We start from the raw sequence: 21,964 nt of genomic DNA on the forward strand, positions 1-21,964 counted from the left end.
TAGTTGTAGTATTAATGAATTTACCATACACTGTATAACTAGAGCGGTGTAAAAGCCGGTGCTAGATAAGGCATTCAGGTATCAATTTCCACCTACAAACGGAGTTTTGAACCCTGAGTCCTATAAGTCTTCGTACGGGTAGGAAATAGCCGGTGCCGGCTAGGACAATCTACACATAACAAATCCTCAACTACCACGGAGCTTATTTTATATAAAACAAGCATACAAATACAGTAGTACTACCATGTTGAAGTGCAAAATAAATCGATCACGAGCATTTTCTGCGATACTAACATCACAATGCTCGGCCACTACGATGTGCGAAAATACTTGAACAAACAGCTAGCGTTATCATGTAGCCTGATTGCTCTCTCCAGCTTCAACTATGCTTTCGATAACCAAGGATTTGCCCAAACCCAGGCCATGGATGCCTTCGAGAAGAGATTTGGTGTCTATGATGCAGAAGCCAAAAACTGGGCCCTCGACACTCAGTGGAAGTCATACTTCAACGGACTCCCGTATTTGACCTTCGCCTGTGGTACGCAGTGAAAAATCATAAGCACCTTCATTTCTAATCAACCTTCAGGTGTTATTATTGGCAGCCTTATAAGTGCTCGACTCGGTCGCCGATGGTGTATGTTTGCCATGAGCATCTATGCTCTAGCTACCGCCACAATTACCACTACGTCTCAATCCAACGATCAAATATTAGCCGCCAGGATCTTGAATTGTGCGTTTGTTGAACTTCTCCCATCGAATCACTTCTAAAACAACTAGATATATATATTGGCATGGAACTCTCTGTTGTTCCAGTATTCCAGTCCGAGATCGCACCAACCCAAATTCATGGCTTCATGGTGGGGACATACCAGTTGACCATTGTGGTGAGTGCTGATAATATTCCACGGAGAATGAGGAAGTAGGTCATGCTAACAAAAAGTTTCAGTCCGGAGGGATGGTCATTGACTGGGTTTGCAATGGAACTAGCAAGATACACGATGACCGTTTGTGCTCCCGAGAGGTTTGCAGGGTTTGCAGCATCTCGGTGCCTGAGGCAAGAATACTTGCAGTACAGCTGCCTTAGGCATACATACCCTGTTGGAGCAAGTGGTATTGTAAAATAAGGGGTCCAATCAATGGGGTTCAACTCTCTGTATTTCTGTATCGGCTTCCTGTACAATTTATATGGAGCCTCGATTACATAACATAAATTACAAAACAAGTGGGATTAATAGATCCTCCGGTATGCCGGTCTTCATGCGCCGACATACCCGAGTACTCGGCCAAGTGCTTACTATTGCCCAGGGCTTACTCCGTAGTGAGCACCCAAAAGGTTTACTTGGTCCAAGCGAGGCTTGGCACTGATGTAATACATTCTGCATTTAGCTAGTAAATAGTACTACCCAATAGAAGCCATGCGATCCTTACAGAATCTCACGTTCGTGGAGGCTAGATCACGTGATATATATCGATCGGATCTAAATTAGGCTTGGATTACATAATATATGGATAGGCCCATAGGCCGTAGGCGTCGTAGGCGCCCGTGGGCCTTTTTAGTAAGCAGAATTCTTTAACTAGACTGCGACATCGCCCGTCCATGGGCACTAGGAAGTAGACTGCGACAACGCCCGTTAAAGTGGAGACACTTTTAGCGTCGCCAAGACATATGCGGGCACTCATTGGCAAAGTGGATACTGCCAAGAACTAGTTATGTACATAAAATAGCCTAATAGGGTAATTTTTGCATTAATTTTGCATAACGATGGGCGATTGTGAAGGGCTACAGTCGAATTAATTCAATTAAACGGTGCCTGCATGCTGTTTAACTAAAGCTTAGGGAGTTGTACTATGTAGGAGCTCGGCGGTGATGTTGTGTCCCCCTTAGGGCGGTGAGCACGGGCAGGACCCATGTCTCAGTACAAATATGCCGAGAATCCAGAAGTTGAACCCCCGTTTAGGGATTTTAAAATTACCCTTCGTTTTACCCCCGTTTCTAAGCCTTATTTTAAAGGTAATATTTTATTAGTTTAAATCATTTAGAATTAAAATCTGGTTATCTCTCTATATTACGTTTAAAATCGCGAGAAAGCACGTTATTTAGATAATTTATAAATTACAGAAGTTCACTTAGAAAGTAGTAGTACTCCGATACAAATCTAAAATATACATTTTTACAGTATCTCGACCTCTACTAGTCGGATTTTATTTAAATTTAAAAGGTATACTTATATAGCTATAAATATTATAAATTCAAAACATTTAAACTCTATATAATAAGTAGAAGGTTAGAATACAGCGATTACAAGATGCTGGGTAAACCCCCCTTAATGGGCTTTAATGGGGGCCTTATGGGCCCCCACGAATGGGCTGTGGGTTGGGTTGGGCTTCGAAGGTTAGGCGGCCCAGAGCCCGGGCCTTCGTACCGGCATTAGCCCGTTACAATATAAATTGGTTATATATTAGATTTTCTAGAAGGTGGAAGGTGTACTCTACGGTAATCATTTAAAAATTTCTCATATATGGGGTTAGATATAGGTTTGCGTTTACGGGATTTACTAGTTATAGACATAGGCCGATTCCACACTCTTTTTAATCACCATCTGTATACTCCTTTGGGACTCGGCGTTAGGACTCGAGTTCTTGCTTCAGTTGGAAGAAGCACCTGCATAGTCATACGCAACTAGTTAGCCTGCAACAGGTTAATTGAACTTTGATTGATTGATTGATTGATTCAGACACTCTTTTTCCTGACCAAAGCATTCGTTAGTGTGCAGCCATTTCCAGACAGATAAAACAGCGAATTTTGTCAATTTAGTTAATTAGAGAATTTCGCCTATGTCGATTTACCATACATTGTCGTACCCGTCTATTTCTGCCTTATAATCTCCATAGATACTCCACAAAATGTGACCACATAAGTGCCAAAAGACCGTCCTCGCCTGGTGTAAAATTGACACAGATTTGAACTGCTATATGTCCTTTCCCTCGATGTTGGCTTGATCTGCAACCAGTGGGCATTTTGATGAATTTTCGGATTTCCATGCAATGAGAATCCATCAACAAGATGATTGACTGCATCTTGATCTGTTGGCAGTTTTGGGATCTCCCGGATCAACCGTGATATCTCCGACGTTCCAGAGCGCAGCATTGCAGCCATTCGGCAAAGGGCGACACGGAAGTTTGGTATGAGCCTTGCGTCTCCGATCACAGGCTGGATCATATAAGTACTGGCGACCTTCGGTCGCACATTTCGTGGATAGGGCCGTACCGGTTTCCCCTATCACTTTACTTCCTAGCTTTCTCTTCCTCTCACTTTGTTTTTCACCTTTCTCTCACTTGATCGCCTCATTTGACAGCCTTTAAGACCCTACTTCTTCAAGACTGACTTATTCAGGCCCCTCTATTCTCATTTAGTGCCCACTCACAAGATTAAGTTTGAGCCAAGTAAGTGACCTATAACTGAGCCCATGATTTTCCCCGGTCTAACCTGTTTATCATTACAGAAAGATACACCCTCCTCAAAATTTACTACGGCAAAGTTTGTCAGGCGCTTTATCTCAGCAGCACTGAGAGCCTCAAGCCTCAAGCCAGGTAAAGAACCTCCAGGTAAAGAACCTCCAACTGGATCTTCTCTTCGGTTCTAATCCATTCCATTCGTGCAGGTATCACGTCCCCCACTTTGACACCATGGATGACCCCGACGAGCCATTCAGTTATCACCATGACGTGATAGAGGCTTCGAAGCGCATGACACGAGGCAGTGATGAGCTCGACTGGTACAACGCGACTACTGCATTTTCTGAAGACAAGTACAAAGGCAAGCGCCCAGCCGATTTGAGAAAAACCAGAGCCGGTACTTTGACAGTGAATCTTTTTCAACGGTTTCATACGGCAATCGTGTGCGGTACAAAGGCTACTCGTCTCCAAGACGGCAAAAGCTGCGCCGTATATTCCGAGCCCGGTGCCCTTCTCTCCTTTTTCATTGGAGGGGGAATGGAGATTCCTCATTTCGGTCTACATCTTCGCCTACAAGTGCAAAACTCCAAAACACTGTACCGTGATTTCACTATGGTATGGACTGCCTGGGACGACGATGACTTTGACTCCGAAAGAACCCCCACCTTCACCCCGTCTGATACGGAGAGGTTCACTTTTTCGGCATCATTGACAGATGTGAATCTCAAGAAGGTTAAGCTTGATGAAAACTCAGCAAAAGCATGCAATGGAAAGGATGGCGCGGAAGCTTTCGAAATTCAATGGACATCTCACACTATTCCGCAAATGGTCTCGGGTTTCGAGATACCGGACGCCCAACTGGAACAGTTGTTCCGACCTGAACAAATCCAAACATTTCAGCGATTTCGGAATATGCGCGCAAAGAACATCTCTATCCGTGTCGTGACTCGGATTCAACGTGATGAGATTCTACACAACTGGTGTGGTATGGCTGCTATGCCTCGGCCGACATTGCCCCCGTACCCTTTTTACGCATGTCGCTATGTTAAGCAGGCAAAAATGTTTACGATGATGAAGGCGATCCCCCCAGTTACGGACCCCATAATCAAACATCATCATCGACGTCGAAAATTCGGATGGCCAAGTATGACAGACAGTGGGTTTCAAGAGACCCCTGAGCTACTCACTCACACCAATGCTCCGTTTACCGTGTTCCTTAATGAGAGAGAATACGAGGCAATCCGGATGATTGGGTTACTCCGAGAAGCAGATGCCCAAAAAGAGACGGCTATCACGCAGTTCAACAATTTCTACGAATTCGAGCTTTTCCGAGCGTCTGATGTTCATAACGTCAAAGGCAAGGGACTCGATGAATACTTCTACGGAGTCATCGACGCGAAGTTTATACTTCGAGATCGAGAAGACGCCCAGGAGATGTTAGAACAAGCGATGCCCCTCCCGCAACCTGGAACGCCTGTGACCATTTCCCCCCAGCGGCAAAAAGGCAGCGAAGAGCCTCGCAAAGTTAACAAGAACAGGCTTTGGCAGGGCGTGGTTGTCTCTTCGCAAGGAATATCTTCTATTGTCAATCGCCAGTCTTCTTATCACGCAGTTTGTGTGCGGCTGAAAAGACCAGCGATCCAAGAGTCGATAGGGATGAGACTGAATTTAGCAGGGTTTGCAACCTTTGGCTCGCCCAATCCAGCAATTGTACAAGCACGCCGGGCAATCAGATATGCGATGTGGGGAAACGACCACTTTGCTGTTGCTAGGGACAATAAAGTGAAACGTCTGCTGTTGGCCCACGACAATGCAAACATCGAGTTCCATCGGCATGGAGACCTGGTCGATCAAAAGACAGGTCAATTCATCAACAATATCCAGAGAACCCGGAACGAGGAGCAGATCAAGGCAATTCGATCCGCATTCTCCGATGGAAGTCTATGGTGGAACTTTCTTTCTCTCGTCACAGGTCCCCCCGGCACTGGCAAAACTTCTGTGTCTGTCTCAATTGCCGCCCATTGCCTCGAGCGAAAGTGGCCGCTCCTGATTGTCTGCGCCTCCAACCATGGCCTTGATGTGATTACGGAACGCATCATTCGGTATATGGAAGATAATTAGATCTCTATGGCAGGATTTTACAGGCTAGGGACTGACTACCGCGAGTCACACGAGATGCAAATGCAAATGCCGCGAGAATCGTCCTCATATGCAGGCGATGAAGACGAGAATGAGGATGAGAATGAAGATGAGGACGATTATTACCGAAGGGAACCGTCTCTAATGTTCAGAAAGGTCGACAGAGATCTCCGAGAACGTGGCGTTGATCCGGAACTCCGGCAAGTTGTTATTTCCTCAATGGAGGGGATCACAGATCCAAGCCATCGGTTTTCCCTGGGAGCGCATATCACCAACTCATTGGAAAGGATTATGGCAAGGGGGCAACCAAAGCAGATCACGAGAGACAAAGCCGCTAGTGACATTTCTGTCAAGGAAAGAGATTGCCTGTGGGACTTTATAACCTTCCAAGAACTTCTCAGGAGGCAGGGCGACTTATTTTTAGAGTCAACAGCCCTTGTTCTGGCATCAGGATCAACTTATGCGGATGAATCCCCCCCTCGGACAAGCCACGCAAAACTTGTCAGAGAGCAGAAGAGGCTCTGGCTGAACCTGCAAGAGCTCTACCTGAAAAACGCAAAGATAGTTTTGTGTACTGCATCAACCGCTGGTCGAAAGGCGCTCCGAGGCTTTCGGCCCTCATATCTGATTGTCGAAGAAGCATCTCAGATGGTCGAGTCACAAGCACTAAATGGGATCATGCGCAATCTGAATGGGTTGAAAAAAGTGATCCTCAGTGGGGATACCGCACAGCTTCCACCGACTGTGATATCGAGAGGATCAAATGAGTGTTTCAACACGGAACAGGTCTCGCTGTTTGAGCGAATGATTCAAACCGGTCATCCTCACACGCAGCTACGCACGCAGTACCGGATGGCTCCTGACATTTGCAAGCATGTGAGCGAAAGCTTTTACGATTCGAAACTAACGACTCATCAATCGTGCTTCAATAGACCGAAGGCAAAGGACTTCTCTACTAAGATGGCCGGCTGGTATGACTGTAGGCGCGGAACTTCCTATTTCGTGTCTGTTGACAAATCATCACTTTGGCGCCGCAAAGGCTCGACATCTGTCCTCAATCCAGAATATGTCGACTTCATTTGCGGATTGGTCAGTCAGATGATTAGGGGCGGAATTCCGCAGGACGAGATCCTGATACTTTCATTCTACGACGAAGAACGCCGTGCTCTATCTTCTTTGCTCCATGACAATTTGCAGCTGAGAGCAATCGAAGTCAAAAGCGTCGATGCCTCCCAGGGGAGTGAAAGTCCCTTTGTCATCCTCTCAACAACTCGACCAGGGGGCCAAACGGGCATAGGATTTGTGAGAGACCGCAATCGACAGTGCGTTGCGCTCAGCCGAGCTCAAGATGGTCTTGTGATTGTGGGGCACGAGAATATGGCTAAAGGGCACGAGGGTCACGGTTACGACAGCTGGAGAAAGGTGATCCGAGATCATGATACGGCGGGCCGATTAATTCGGCGGGTGGGCAATCGGACAAAAGTGGTCGGGAAACTTGCGATCTCGGAGAAAGACTGGGAGCAACTTCATTGATTAAATTTGGAGAAAGAAAAAAAAGAGGAAAATAGAAAGAAAAAAGGAGAAAAAAAGGGAGGAGACGTGGAATATTTAAGGCTTTCCACTTGCATTTTTGAAAAGGGAAGATACAAAAAAAAAGGAGGGGGTTGTATGTATGACTTTCAAATTAATAACAAAGTCAGACTCTATCCAACACAGGAGCTTTCTCTAGTAAATGCTAGATTAATCACATAGCGTTTCACATCAATTCGCGCATTTGTATTTCTGCGGCTTCAAGCGGGGTAGACTGGTATATGTAAAGGATAAATAACATCAGGTAGCGTGATAGACGGGCTTGTTGACGAAGTAGATGTTGTCCAAATTTCTTTTCTTCTTCCGAGCCTGCACACCAATCGCTGGTATAACCGGAGTTAGATCTAACCTGGTTAGGAATGGACAATCCCTACGGGATTCATAGGCTGGGGGGGAGGCATAGATTTATACCCATGATTTCTGCAACACCCCAGGTTTTAACACAATCAATGTGTAGTCCTATCACAGAAAGTAGATTACATCCCTGATTATATATAGAAAAGTCGTCTGCGCAAAGTATGATTTTTATTGCCTTCGTATAAAGAAGACGCTACCTCCCGCGGCACCGAAGAGCATAATGCTCTTTCGGCCAATGCGATCAATGAGCACAGCTGCAACATAGCCCCAAAACATTAGCGACATGAAGTCAACGGCCGATAAGATCAGGGCCATTCTGTTGTCTAACCCAACTGACCGGGTCAGAACCATTGGCAGATAGTATGCAATAACATTGGTTCCGCCAAGTTGTTGGAAGAATGCAGTTACAGCTCCAAAAAGGATCCTACGCAATTTCTGTTGCTTACTTTTGCGTTCGAAAATTGCCTATATTGGCTTCGATGTATTTCGTCTACTACTTTCTGATCGTTGGCTTTGCAAGGAGCCGTGCTAGGGTTTCACAGGCTTCGTTGCCACGGTGTTTCATGACAAGCCACGACGGTGACTCAGGGGCGACAAGAACAGAAGCAATAGTGGCGAGCACGATGAAACATTAGAATCCTAGAGGAAAGTGCCAGCTCACTACCGAACCAGTATTGCTTTCAGATTCCTTAGTCTAGAGCCTAGCTTCTACAACTCTACAATCTATCTCACATTGCACTATGCACTTCGACGTCCCTCACGTAGTCCTCTCCTTACAATTGCTCTCTCTCATATTGTAGATGAAGTAGCTTCTTGGCGCTGTCGGAAACAGTCTAGCGCGGTGGTAGGCTTAATGGCTTCATGGAAGGCTTTGATTGCTTCCTGGATTCGATTTTCCATATTTTCAATTTGATCTGATATCGTGGTGTGGTGCAAATTGGGTAAGAAAGTGATAAAATTAATTAAAACCTAGTGTTTGGTGGGTCGCACCAACACCAGGTATGTGTAGTATGTGCTTGGCACGATTATTGTAGCAAAGATTTTGTCATTGTTTGAAGAAGCTAACTAACGAGGTAAGAATAACTTAAAAGACTTGATGATCCCAGACCTGCCCTGAAATCTCTCTCAATTGATCAGGTGAGAGGTCAATATTGTGTTCCGGGGGGACAGGTTGCCGACAAAACAATTCTTCGAATTGAATAGTCAAAGGTACTAGTGGGCTGACGGTAATCGTTGCGTCGGGTCGTTTTGGATCCCGGGATGTAGTGATAGACTGTCGGATGGTTGGAACGTCACGGGGCCGCTGGAGTCGTAAGGTGGCCGGGGTCAAAGTAACAGTCTCAAACTTGATCTGAGGAGTCTTTCGATTGACAGACACAATGATTACAAGCTTCACATCGCCCCTAGAGTTCGTGAGCCACCATTCTGCATCCGCCTTCAACTTTCGATAAGATTCCGAGACGCCCACTTCGACCGTAACGGTCGGCCATTTTGTGCTACGACCTAGAATAGGTTGCCTAGGGAGCCATGACTCTTCGGCCTGCTTTTCACAATACCGACCTCGGACGCCGTGAGTCCCTGTCATGGAAATCGACCTATGTAGCCCCATTTCCTGTAGCACATACATCACTTCCACATTCAGATGCCGTGAAGCTAAATCATGGGGCTTGGTCACGAGCTTGATGATCATGCATCGAGTGCTGTGGTTGAACATCTGCCGGGTATTGCGTAAAGAAAAATTTTCCGCAATAGCTGGTGGGACGTTTGTGAAACGTATATATTTCACCACGTTGGTTGTTTCTTCGTTTTCTCTGATAACCTTCCGGATGGCACTCGCTGTCGACCCGATCGCTTCGATAGTGTCGTCGGGGAGCGCCTTAAAGCACTCGCCGTCGGAGGAATCCGATTCATCAGACATTTCCGACTGTCTGGTATTTGAGGTCAATGTAAGGGTTTCCGGAAGGGAATCCACGATGATAGAAGGTACAGACATTCCGGCGTCCGAATCTATATGGTCTTAGTAAGTTTCGGATAAGGTTTGGAGTAATGCGTCATCCTTACCTTATCAATCAGATGAAACTTGAGAATGATCGGCACACTGTGCCAGTTGGTAAGAGACAGTAGCAGCAGCAATGGTTCTCGTCCTCGTTGACGATGAAGAGAGAGGGAGAACAGGTGGTGTAGACGATCGGCACACTGTGCCAGTTGGCAAGAGACAGTGGCAGCAGCAATGGTTCTCGTTCTCGTCCTCGTTGACGATAAAGAGAGAGGGAGAACAGGTGGTGTAGACGATCGGCACACTGTGCCAGTTGGTAAGAGACAGTGGTAGCAGCAATGGTTCTCGTTCTCGTCCTCGTTGACAATAAAGAGAGAGGGAGAATAGGTGGTGTAGATAATCGGCACACTGTGCCAGTTGGCAATAGACAGTAGCAGCAGCAATGGTTCTGGTCCTCGTTGATGATGAAGAGAGAGGGAGAACAGGTGGTGTAGATAATCGGCACACTGTGCCAGTTGGCAAGAGACAGTGGCAGCAGCAATGGTTCTCGTTCTCATCCTCGTTGACGATGAAGAGAGAGGGAGAACAGGTGGTGTAGATAATCGGCACACTGTGCCAGTTGGCAAGAGACAGTGGCAGCAGCAATGGTTCTCGTTCTCATCCTCGTTGACGATGAAGAGAGAGGGAGAACAGGTGGTGTAGATAATCGGCACACTGTGCCAGTTGGCAAGAGACAGTGGCAGCAGCAATGGTTCTGGTCCTCGTTGACGATGAAGAGAGAGGGAGAACAGGTGATTGAATGAAAAGAATGAGAAGAGTGAAAGAAGAGACGAGAGGGAAGGGATAAGAGAAGAAGAAAGAAGAGGGAGGGGGAGGGGAGAAAATAAGGGAAAGAGAAGTCAGATGAGGAAGGTGCCTAGGTGATATTTCCTGCCTAGTGAACTGAGGAAGGAGCAGAGGGGACTCTAGGACAAGCCGCTTCTAAGAGATGCTACTCCTTAGTACTGCATATAATCTGATTCATTTAGTATACCAAAAGAAATAAACATAAGCAAATTGGTAATTTCCACCATATATGATGCATGGTACTCGACACTGATGATTCTTCCTGGACTGGAGACTCATCTTTTCGATATCGATAAGCGAGTAGGATTTGGATATCTCTCCCAAGACGCTTTGAATGAAAGTGGTTAACGTGAAGGTAGATCAGTTGTATTGATACCATGGCGAGACTGGCTCATTGCCTGTTTTTTTCTATTTAGCATTAAGGTCTCTAATTTAATTTATATCCAACAAATTCATTTTTATTTATGCGCTTATTCTCATGGCTTTGAAGATGTAGACAAAGTATCAGCTTCCACAAGCGATTTTACAAAGGCCACAACTGCCCGGATTGCAATACCAGCAATTTTGTCGCCATCTCCAGCATTGGGATCAAACGAACACACAGTGAGGGACTTGGGCGTAGCCTTTTGCGGCACGAGACCCATACAAGCCACCAATTCCTCTTCGAACATACCACCCGGTGAGGGATAGTCATTGACTTTACCATAAGACTCATCAAGCACGTCTAGGTCAAGATGCACAAGAGCTGGACTATAAGAGCCCGACTCCAAATGTTTCTTCAGCTCAGCAGTGAAATCCACCTTCCGCTCGGTTTCACCCCATATGGAAGTCATACCTACGTCAATGACTCTCTGTCGCTAGATCTCACTTTGATCGCGTAGACTGCAGTAGAGGAATCGTCAGTAAGTCATGGGGTGATATCCAGGTACGGTGTTGATCAAGGTTTTCCAGCTCTCTCCACGCAGCATAGAGACCCATCGCATCGAAATATCCGTTCTCATTCATATCGGGTGAATCAAGGTCATCGTGTGCATCGAAGTATATGAAGCCGAGGTCTTTGATATTCAGGCCACATGCAGCGCCGACACTTGCCATACAATTCCCGGACAGGATCAACAGGAAGGTATTTTTGGGCTACTGCTTCGGTGACGGCAGTTGAGATTCGGCACAGTAACTCAAAGCTACGGCCGATCTCGCCTTCAAACTCGCCTACCGAGTCGATTTCGTGGGAAATCATTTTATGACACCTAGCTTTTCGAGCGCTTGGGTGATTCCGAGGGACCGAATTCGGTTGGGGCCGTTGCCGACTCGGTGGTCGCGAGCTCCGACGTGGTATGGAGAGAAAATGATGGTGATCGCATTGGCGACCATGGTGAATTGTCAAAAGGTTATGAGGATTGAAACAACTGTTCATCGAATATCCGGGGTGTGCAGGTGGTTATACATTTAGTGAAATTACGAAGGTACGTCACTGGCTCTACTACTCTGCGATGTAAAATACAAAAAGGGTATATTGTATTACAGTCTTTCAATACATGTATAATGTTTGATATATTTATTATTATTCATCGCATGGCAATATGTCATTGACCAATTTAATTGATCAAATATAGTTTAGACTAAGAATTACCCTATTACATATAGTCAAGTCTATAGACAGGAAAAGGCTTCCCTAGCTACGGAGTAGTCTGCGCCAAAACCCGAGAATGGGTAAGAGGTTCTAACCCGTCCCACCCGCAACCCCGTATAGGTAACCCGCGCGGGTTCCCGTAAAAACCTACGGCTATATAGAAATCTCAGGTACAGCAATATATGGTCAAAATGACAGATATATATGACTCTAACTAAAATGACAAAAACCCACTAGTTAACAATCTACTCAGGTATACCTAACTAAGCTCAATGTACAATTTGTATAGGGCCTACTATCATAGCGGTCTATATATTTTCCGAGGTATTAAATACTTAGGTTCCTAGTTATATATTATAATATAGCTTTCGATATACCCCCTAGTTTTTAAAGGTATTTATAGACTTCGGCAGAACCCATTTTGGGTTGGGTTGGGTTCGGGTTAGAGTGGGTTGTGCCGAAGTCTAGGTATTTATAGCCTTTAGTAACTACCTTATTCTCTTCATTTTAGGATAACTTTTATCCTCTAATTCATCTAATTCCTCTATTCCTCTATAGTTTATAGGATTAGTGACCTACCCTCCACCTTTAATTTCTGACCGCGGTCAGAAATTATACTCACCTAGTGATATTCAATAACTTTGAGTACCAAGTAGGATATAGTATATAGTCCGAAGTATAGAAGCTTAACGAGGTCCAAAATGCAGACGAAGGATGAAACCCCGAAAAACTCCTGAATATATTTGTACATCAGCATTACTTAACTCAGTCTGTAGAGTGATCTATATACCCAAACACTGAATAATCAGAACAATATAGGTATATAAAGGTAGAAGACTCGGGTCCAGATACAGCTCATACACTCATAAAAAACAGTATTTTATCAACTTACGTAGCATTTTATGCAACCCAAATAGGTAATTTCTTGGTAAATTATGCAGGAACGGTACTATATGAGACTACCGTTGGTACCGCAGCACCATGCGGTACCGACACCAAGTAACGGTGCCAAAAATCTGTGAAGTCACGCGGTACCCCACGACACCGAGCAACGTTACCAAAATTGGCTTGGTACCGCGTGACTTGTCAAGGGCTATATATAATATAGTACTATATAGTTACTTTAGGTACCTACTAGCTAGATCATATGATAATACGTTGCTCTGTTTTACAACTGAATTAGCAATATGCACAAAACATTGCGGTCTATTTTGGACAGAGAGGCGCGAAACTCCAGACGTGTTCAATAATGATATATACCAATCGGATCCGAATTAGGCCGGGATTATATACATAGGGGTTCAAAAGTATCTTCCCACTTTGCCCCACTATAATCACCCCAACAACCACCCACCATTTTATTTTTCTTCCTACACCCCCCAAAGTCGTCAAATCCAAATGCAAATAGGCTCTAGGCCTACAAAATTGGCTGAATTAAGCCCGGTACAAAGGTCAGCTATTATATTTGGCCATAAGAATGGGATTTCGCAGTCAAAACTAGCTAATGATTTTGGTTGCAGCCGCAGGACTATTTATAATACACTTAAGCGCTTCGAAGAGTACTAATCTATCAAATCCCTCCCCCGAAAAGGCCGTCCCCAAATCCTAAGCCGTCGATCTTGCTATTACCTATATCTTCAGGCCCGCCGGTACCCATTTTGGACCTATAAACAGCTTAGTTCGACAGTACCTGAACACCTATCAAACTCAACTATACGGCGAATCTTTAAGCAATTTGGCCTCTCAAAATATCTTACAAAAAGGAAGATACTAATTGGAAAGGCCCTTGCTAGGAAGCGCCTTCGATATGCTCAAAAATGGCAACGCGAAAGCTTTCAGAGGTGGATCTTTTCAGACGAGTGTTCGGTGTAACAAACCTCGAATGTTGGACCACAATGGTGCTTCCGTTTTCAGCCGGAGGGCTTCCGCCGTGATCTAATTAATATTAAGGCCTATATGAAAGATATCTCATAGATGGTTTGGGGTGGAATCTGGGTTAGAGGTTGTACACCGTTAATAATTATAGAGCGGGATGAAGATTCACCTTCTGGGAGAGGTTATACTGCAAAGTCATATATATTAGCGCTTGAAAAAGGTCTAGTCCCTTTCTATAACCCCTAAACTACCTTTCAGCAAGATAACGTAAGGATTCATACAGTAAAGGAGACACAAGAGTGGTTTGAAACGTATGGGATTTACGTCGAGGATTGGCCTCCACACTCACCTGATTTAAACCTAATTGAACCGGTATGGCGGTGGTTAAAATTGACGCTTTTTAGGCTCTTTCCAGAGCTTATTGAGATGGGAAGAAGCTTATCTGACTGGCAGTATTTTAAAGAGTGCCTAGTCAAGGCTTGGGAGGCGATTCCGCAGGTGAAGATTGATAGATTAATATTAAGTATGGGGAGACGTTTGGCAGCTGTGCGCAGGGCGAAGGGGTATTATACAAAATATTAAGCGAGAAATTAATTGTGCGGTTATCAATTATTAATATGTTTTTTACTGAATTAAATTAGCTTATTATATGGTTGTGTAGTGCTGTATAATGCAGATATATATATTTGATGGGGGTAGCCGAAAAATGGAGTGGGAAGATACTTTTGACTAGTGTCTGTAATATAATACTATATAGTTACCTTAGGTACCTACTAGCGATATCTCTGGGGCTTTTCTTCATCATTCCGACCATCATAGCATCTCTCATATGGCTTATCCCAGAGGTCAGAACTTTTGAATTCCCCGTTCGTAGCTAAGCGTAGGCAGTCCCCTCGATGACTTCTCATCCAAGGCCGCATGGAAGAGGCGCGAATTAACTTAAAAAAACTACGAGAAGGAGCGTTCACATCGGATGAGATTGAAGATGAATTTGAATCAAGGGCTACATCTACTAATGATAATATGTAGCAGACCCAAGTACCCTACTTACTATACTGCAATTCTATATCAAGATCCCAAAATATTACAGCAAAGACCAGAGGGGAATAGATTGCGGTCAAGTCAGCGAACTAGCAGTAAAGCAAAGAAGTATATAAGATACAGGTTGAAAAAAAGTCCATATCCACGCAAACGAGAGCAAAGAAGAGAGATACAGTTAATTCAAGCCATAATCCATAAGAGAGAGAAAAGAAAGTAGAGGGAGAAAAAAAAGGAACAAGAAAAGAAAGCAACAAGCAATAAAACGGCAGCAATAAACAGGATCATCTTGTTTAGGCGCACGTTAATGTCAAATAAGGCAAGCTAGATCAGTCACCCATCACCTCATCTTCATCAGCCTCAGGCGCAGGACTGAGTTCCTCATCCTCGTCCCCATTCTTATGTTCAACATCTTCTTCGACAAGTCCGCGCGCACGCAAATCTTCCTCATCATCTTCCTCAATAGGCTCAGGCTGGTCATTCTCATCGTCATCATCAATATGCTCAGCAGACTTGAAGCCCTTGGCGGGGGAAGCAGCAGGCTTGGCAGGTTGCTTGCCCTTGGCGCGAGGGGCACTGCGAGGCTTGCGCTCCTCCAGATAAGAGAGAACCTCTCTGTAGTTGTGGCCGAGGGCGGTCTTATTGCGGAGGAGACGCTTCTTCAGGGAGCCGCGCTTAGAGCCGGAGGCGTCAATGATGCGGGCAATGATGGCAAGGACGAGCTTTCCTGTCAGCTCGCAGAGGCGCTGTTCAGCGACGATGCTGCTGCAGAGGCGGTCGTTGATGACTGCTTCGTCTTCGGAGTCGCTGGCTTCATCTTCGGAGTCGAGTTCATCTTCCGAGGCCGGGGCGTCGTCGTCTGCGGGCTCGAGGTTGAGCCTTGATTTCTTGGCGGATGTGCGCTCGGCTGTGCCATGGATCTTGGTGATGAGGGCCTGGGTGTCAGGTCCAATTTCATGGATTAGGCTTTGGGTTTGGAATAGGACGTCTTCATCATTGCCGTTGCCTTGGCCGATGTTGCGGAGCGTGCTGAAGAGGGTTTGCAAGTCCAGGTATGTTGTAGTTGCTGTGAAGCGAAGGTCATCCAGCCCGGACCGCGTTTCCATGATGTTGAGCAATGCGGAGGCGAAAGTTTCGCGGCTCTTTGTCAATGCTTCAAAGTAGGATGTGCTGAAGGAGGCCTTTCCGTCATTCAAGGCTGTGGACAGTGCCTGCACCTTCCACATGAAATAGAAAAGCAACGACCGGATACTGCTTGATACTAGCTCGTTCTCCACCTTGGCGATATCCTCATCGTCATCTTCGCCGCGCAGACCACGTTCGGCAAAACGGATGAGGCTGTTAAATGGGGCTTCAGTGTGGTCCTTCTTAGATTTAGATCGTGAATTAGGGACAGTCTCGAGAATGGAGGTGCAATCTGTGATACCGGCGAGGTTCGAAATTCGAGAGACAGTATTGCTCAGGTTGGTGAGAGTGGGATCGGATATTGAGCCACCTTCCTGGACATCCTTCTTCCGAGACAAGGCAGCCAGTGCCTCCACCATATCATCCCATAGCTCTTGGACCTTGCTCTCTAGCGCCTCTCGCATCTCCTCGGAGCTCTTGGCATGCAAGAAAGCCACACTAGCCTCAGCCAGAACATCTTGATCTGAATGAGTCAAGAATTGCTTGTTAATATCATTGAGCAAAGAGGTATAAGCCGTAGCGTCTTTTTGGAGATCCTGGATTGTGTTCAGGTCCACAAGGTGTTCTAGTCGCAGAACGGCAGAAGCGGCTTCTGGCGTGGACCCAAATTTATTGAGAAGCCCTGGAATGATCTGAGCAAGGTTGTGAGAAAGTTCCTCTTGGAGCTCGGAAATTTTCGCTGTTAGAGCCTTAGTCTTGCGCCCGCGCTTGTCGATATCAGACTTGGTGATGTCGAGAACACGGAGCTTGACTGCGGCACAGAGTACCTCTAGAAGGATAGTTTCTTGTCCCTCCCGCATTTTGTACATGTTCTTTACAACTCCTGCAGTATCATCTTCAGATGGCTCATCGGTGATTTGAGAGTGGTCATAAAGCAGATAACCAGCCAGCGACGGCCATTGAGAAAGCTCTTCCAGGTGGGGGAAGACGGCCTCAGTTGCGAGAGCGAAGCGCGACTCTACAGCCGCTCCCAGCAGTGTGTCCCGAGACATTGGCTCCGATTGCTTTTCGGCTTGTTGTTCATCGTACGCCTGGAACAGCTCGGTGAGGCATTTAAATTTGATCCATGAGTGCTTAGGCGATTCATAATCGTCTTCATCGTCATCAGCCAACAATTCGGAAATCTCCTCTCCCACCTCTTCGGTGATTGACTCGTATGCATCTTGAACGTTGGCGACAAAGAAGCGTCCAGCTGTTTTCCGAATGCGGGGGTCCAAATCGAACACGAGTCGACCGACAGCATCAATATCATTGGGCTCAAGTAAGCCACCTTCGCGAAGGTGGTTAAGCAACTCAATCGCAGCCATCCGCACCGAAACATCAGCATCTTGAACAGCGATCTCCACGATTCGCTGCCGGAATCGCTCAGTGAATGAGTGCAAACCAGCAAGGTTGTCACGGTTCCCATAAAGGCTCAAAAGCTCAGTCAAGGCAACAAGTCTGGTCTGTGCAACGACATCGGCGAGGGTCCATCCCAGGTATCGCAGATACTGGCCCTCAAAGAAGATTTCTCGGTATGTGCGAATCCATCCGCCTAGAGCTGTCAGACACTCGGCACGGATCTGACCGTCAATGTCCCGGTAGCGATGGACAAACACAGTATCGAATCCATCCTGCAGGAACTCGTCTAGTCGCTCCACCTTCTGTTCGCCCTCTGAGACGGCTGTTTTAATTGCTTCCACACGGCCCTTATTTACCGTCTTCTTTTTCTTTTCACTTTCGAGTTGTTTTCTGGAAGTAGATACGCTTGTCGTCACCTCACGTGCAATATCACATAAAGCGTTCATGATTGCGAGAGAGATCAGGGTCGCTGTATGCCGGAATGGTCGGCATTTTGATGTTGACATGGAAGAGATCCAGATCTGAATGTTTTCGAGCAGCGTATCATCGGTGTACAGGATGGAAGAGGCATGGAAAGTTTGGATCAGTGCGACAGTGAATTCTTCAAGGAGGACTGAGAACGCTCTGAACTTCTTCGCTTTGGAGATGATAGGGTATTCAGTGATGCCTTCTGCTTGGTAAAGGTTCTGCAAGTCTCCGATTCGGCCCGGGGCATTGTCAATGTCTTCCACTTCATTAATGTCGATCTCAAGATCGGTACCCGTGCATCGTAGGATGAAGTTGACGAGGTCCCGCATGGCCTGCCCATTGTTGCGCTGGTATTGAGACAACCACTGAGCGGCAACTGTATCGGCATTGCTGCTTTTCCCAAAGACCTCAGCTAACTCTAGTATTAGCCACGGGTTTGATTTTCCATACGCGAATGGAATTATCACTCACCAAACAATCCGCGTTCACCCGCCGCGAGACTAGGTCGTACTTTCGGCTTCCGGGGACGAGCAGCGGGTAGTCGGCCATTGGTGGCTGGTCGGAAGGCGAGTCGTCTCCCTAACCCGTTACTGGCAACCTTGGGTTTTTTCGAAGCGTGCGATCCCTTGGCCTTGGGTTTGGATTTCTTAGCACCAGTTCGACGTGCAGCGCGTCGTTTCTCTTTCAATTCTTCTTCATCGGTCTCGTCGTCACCGATATCATCACTGTCGGACTCAGACGCGTCCTCATCGCCGTCCTCACGCGCCTCGCCTCGCTTGCGCTTTCCGCCAGCAGCTTGTTCTTCGGCTGAATGTGTAGTCTGGGAGAATATTTCGGGCCGTCGCGTCTGTCGACCGGATTTACGTCGGTCTTCGGCGGGAGTCGATGATGGGCCACGGGGGCTTGATAAAGGTGGGTTGTCGATATCCATGATGTCGGATGGGAGTATTATATGGGTATGCGATCGGATAGATAGGTCTGCTGACCAGATCAATGGCCTTCAACGGAGTTATCAGATATCGCTGTAATTCAGGTCGGGGACGCGCTCGTGCAACGCGCGGGTCTGGTACGACCGAGCAAACAGAAGTTGGGGGGAGGTATGAAGGAAGTCTGCAATTTGTGACGTCGAATATTGGCGACACGCGCGCTGACCGTGTTGAGACAAGGTCAATCAAACGGAAGCACTTGGGCAGAAAACGGTCCGGGTCTCAGCGTGGGGGGAGACGCGACATCGTGCCTTGAGGCCTGAGGTTGCATATATTATGTAACTAACTAGTTCAGGAGCCTCAAACATTTGTTTATCACACGAAAATCCTCATGTTTTTTTTTCTTTCTCTCTCCCCTTTCAACTTCTTCTTTCTTGACACTCTAACTACCTAGAAATATAGAACTAGGAGCCCTATTTCTGACATAAGTGTCCGGCGCGCTAGAGATATACCCACAACGGCTAATTCTCCTAGACGATGTAGCTCTTGGCCTTATCTCAATCAGCGGCACGGGGGTCTAGGCGGATATCGAAGTGCTACAGTATCCTGTAATCTTTGAATCGTGGGTCTACATTATCTGTAAGCCAACGTTCAGGGTGAAACGAGTTTGGTTCTGCAAAGTTGGACAAGCCGCGGAAGGTTGAGTAGTGGGCAACGGAGACGGAGGTCTGGGATATAAGACAAGATACAGTGTTAACATCCATCTGTTCCCAGACTGACCTTCTTGGGCAAGTGCTGACTGCAGACCACGGCTCCCCCTGCAGGGACTACTCAGGATCCAATAGCCGGTGCGGGTGGATACATTTGCAGGCCTTCTTCAATTACCCCGTTCAAATTCGGCAGCTGGGCAACATAAAAGAATGCTATCTCATCTTCAAAGTTGAAATAGATGTAGATATCTTTGGCAAGTTTTGTTTGAAAGCAGTCTCATAGGTTAGGACTTCCAGTGGAGAGAAGTGTCGTACTCAGCAGCATATTATTGATGGTGTTAGATGTATGTACTAGACGAAGGCTCGTTTGATGTGGTTTTATCTGTAATACTTAAGAAGCTAAATTTCGGAGAGCTTTTCTTCACCATTTTGACCTCTATCTACTACTGTGAGATAAAGTCAACCTTCTTCTCTTTTAGCCATTTATCTTTCGGCTCTAGGGGTGCAATTACGGTCAGCAGAAACAGAAAAGTAAAAGGAATGGAACAGCTGAGAAGTCTTTATAATGAAAGAGGTGATGCATCGATCATATGAGGTGTTATAATCAAATTAACACACTGCACGGGGTACATAGATAAACGGATACTACTACAAGACAGTTTGTTCGGTCTCGAATTGCCTGTCTAATCTTGCATCAATGTCTCACCTATGCAATGTCATATGTAGTTTTTCCTTAATATATTTCATGAGCTGACCACAGACCTCATCTGCTTTATGCCCTTGAATAGTAGACCCGCCATAGCGACCTCCTATGCCGCTAGGGCATTTTCCTTTGTATCATCAAGAGACATTGACTCAGATAAAGATGTGCTAGTCTCTTTCAAACTGCGTTCATAGAAATAATGATCGGGTTTCCGCGTGCCAACATCCCGATGCAAGTATCACGTCCAGCAACCTATCATCGACCGGAACATCCAGGCAATCTCTTGTTCTAAGACTCTATGTTCATTGCTTAGTCGCTAGTAACACTAGGCACTCGTCATTCGGCCCTGTCCGTAATCGAATCGGATTTTTGAGTGGGTGATAGGGCGCGAAATATCCACAGGGAACTTGGAGTCGATTTAGGGCTTCTATTTAAAGAGGACGTCACCCATAACCAAAAGAAACTGCGTTGTAGGAGAACATTATAATTGGGATAGGCAATGCAGGGATCTAGGAAGCATAGTTGCTGGGAATTGGACTATATAAGCAAGTTCCGTATTTGAATATTGGACCTCGCATGTGCGAGAAGTAATGCTGCATATGCGCTGACGGCAACCCAAGATTGAAAATTTAACGTCGATAAGAATGCAGACTTCCCGAATCCAAGACTCGAATAGTATAGTGAGCCCCGCTTAGTGCTATAGTACCTCAAATACTGTGGGCGTTCAATCTTGAGCCGTATTTTGAAATAACGAATCCGAGTAGCTAGCATAACACCAGTGATTTGGGGCATGTTGAATTTGAAGCTATTCAGCACTCGGTCTCCTTGCCAACAAACATATAGCCGGTGATGACCAAGACGTAAGTAGCGTGCTTTTTGCCCTTCCTTAACGTACTTTATTCGTAGTTCAACACTAGCATGTATAAGCACTAGTGGTGACCCCGGGAGGTACCTACACTCATTATCTTCCTGCTCTTATTAGATTATATTTTGTTGCAAAAACGCCATTTGCCCCAGCTTACCAGCATCGTCCCAATTAGCTGAGGGCTGCAGATATTTCAAATTAAATTCAAGAGGAATTACTTAATATTATCAGCAGACCCGGTTTAAAAATGGGCTGGAGGGGAACTATAGGCAATAGACATAATCCAAGCCCTATTCTTTCGACAATTGAGGCAGAGTGCACACAGGGGAGTACCAATAAATAGCATATACTAGCTATTTAGTTGCTTTACTATTAATCTATAGCCTTTTCCTGAAGAAAATTAAATAAGCCGTGCAGATCACCTGGGCAGGCAGGGCTGGGCAAATGACATCTAAGTGCATTGCCAAGAGGTAACCCTCCACGTTCAACGCCAGTGCGGAGATACTCTTTGTCATAGAAACCTCAACCCTTCATTCTCTGCCAGTGATTTTATGTCGTTATGCTCCGGAGTCCTCATTCAGAAAGCCAAGGGAACCAGGTTGTTTGGGAATATTTCCCCCCCGCTTGACAAGTCGGACGCATGTGGATGTCTATGACTAAGGAGTCGTCATTTTCCTTTTTTATATAGTCGCCCCCCTCCAACTCGGATAACCTGGCCTGGCTTTATTGCTTAATACAAATATTACACTGCCAAAGGCTTTCCTCTTTACATCGCTAACGCTACTAGCCCGCCAAACTTTTTGCCATTTTATCTTCGCGCTCAAAACCTCACATCCATC

General features: G+C 46.0%; 5 protein-coding genes across 5 annotated transcripts; 2 read left to right on the top strand and 3 right to left on the bottom strand.

The window, feature by feature from the left end:
* Window positions 1-300: 300 nt before the first annotated feature.
* Window positions 301-549, top strand: PEX2_084660 (uncharacterized protein; the record flags this gene model as incomplete). Its single annotated transcript, XM_016745736.1, has 1 exon — window positions 301-549. The coding sequence occupies one exon, from the start codon at window positions 301-303 to the stop codon at window positions 547-549; it is 249 nt and encodes an 82-aa protein (XP_016599579.1).
* A 3,138-nt stretch (window positions 550-3,687) lies between these two features.
* PEX2_084670 (DEAD/DEAH box helicase family protein) lies at window positions 3,688-7,128 on the top strand (the record flags this gene model as incomplete). Its single annotated transcript, XM_016745737.1, has 2 exons — window positions 3,688-5,558; window positions 5,601-7,128. 2 exons carry the CDS (start codon window positions 3,688-3,690, stop codon window positions 7,126-7,128), a joined length of 3,399 nt encoding a protein of 1,132 aa, XP_016599580.1.
* A 1,498-nt stretch (window positions 7,129-8,626) lies between these two features.
* Window positions 8,627-9,460, bottom strand: PEX2_084680 (uncharacterized protein; the record flags this gene model as incomplete). Its single annotated transcript, XM_016745738.1, has 1 exon — window positions 8,627-9,460. One exon carries the CDS (start codon window positions 9,458-9,460, stop codon window positions 8,627-8,629), a length of 834 nt encoding a protein of 277 aa, XP_016599581.1.
* Window positions 9,461-10,860: 1,400 nt separating this feature from the next.
* On the bottom strand, window positions 10,861-11,479 carry PEX2_084690 (arginase family protein; the record flags this gene model as incomplete). The annotated part of the gene is made up of 2 exons (XM_016745739.1): window positions 10,861-11,219; window positions 11,314-11,479. The coding sequence occupies 2 exons, from the start codon at window positions 11,477-11,479 to the stop codon at window positions 10,861-10,863; spliced, it is 525 nt and encodes a 174-aa protein (XP_016599582.1).
* A 3,777-nt stretch (window positions 11,480-15,256) lies between these two features.
* PEX2_084700 (cohesin subunit IRR1) lies at window positions 15,257-18,852 on the bottom strand (the record flags this gene model as incomplete). The annotated part of the gene is made up of 2 exons (XM_016745740.1): window positions 15,257-18,333; window positions 18,393-18,852. 2 exons carry the CDS (start codon window positions 18,850-18,852, stop codon window positions 15,257-15,259), a joined length of 3,537 nt encoding a protein of 1,178 aa, XP_016599583.1.
* Between the last annotated feature and the right edge of the window lie 3,112 nt (window positions 18,853-21,964).

The sequence above is a fragment of the Penicillium expansum genome, assembly GCF_000769745.1.
Source record: "Penicillium expansum strain MD-8 chromosome Unknown contig278, whole genome shotgun sequence".
NCBI lineage: Eukaryota > Fungi > Ascomycota > Eurotiomycetes > Eurotiales > Aspergillaceae > Penicillium > Penicillium expansum.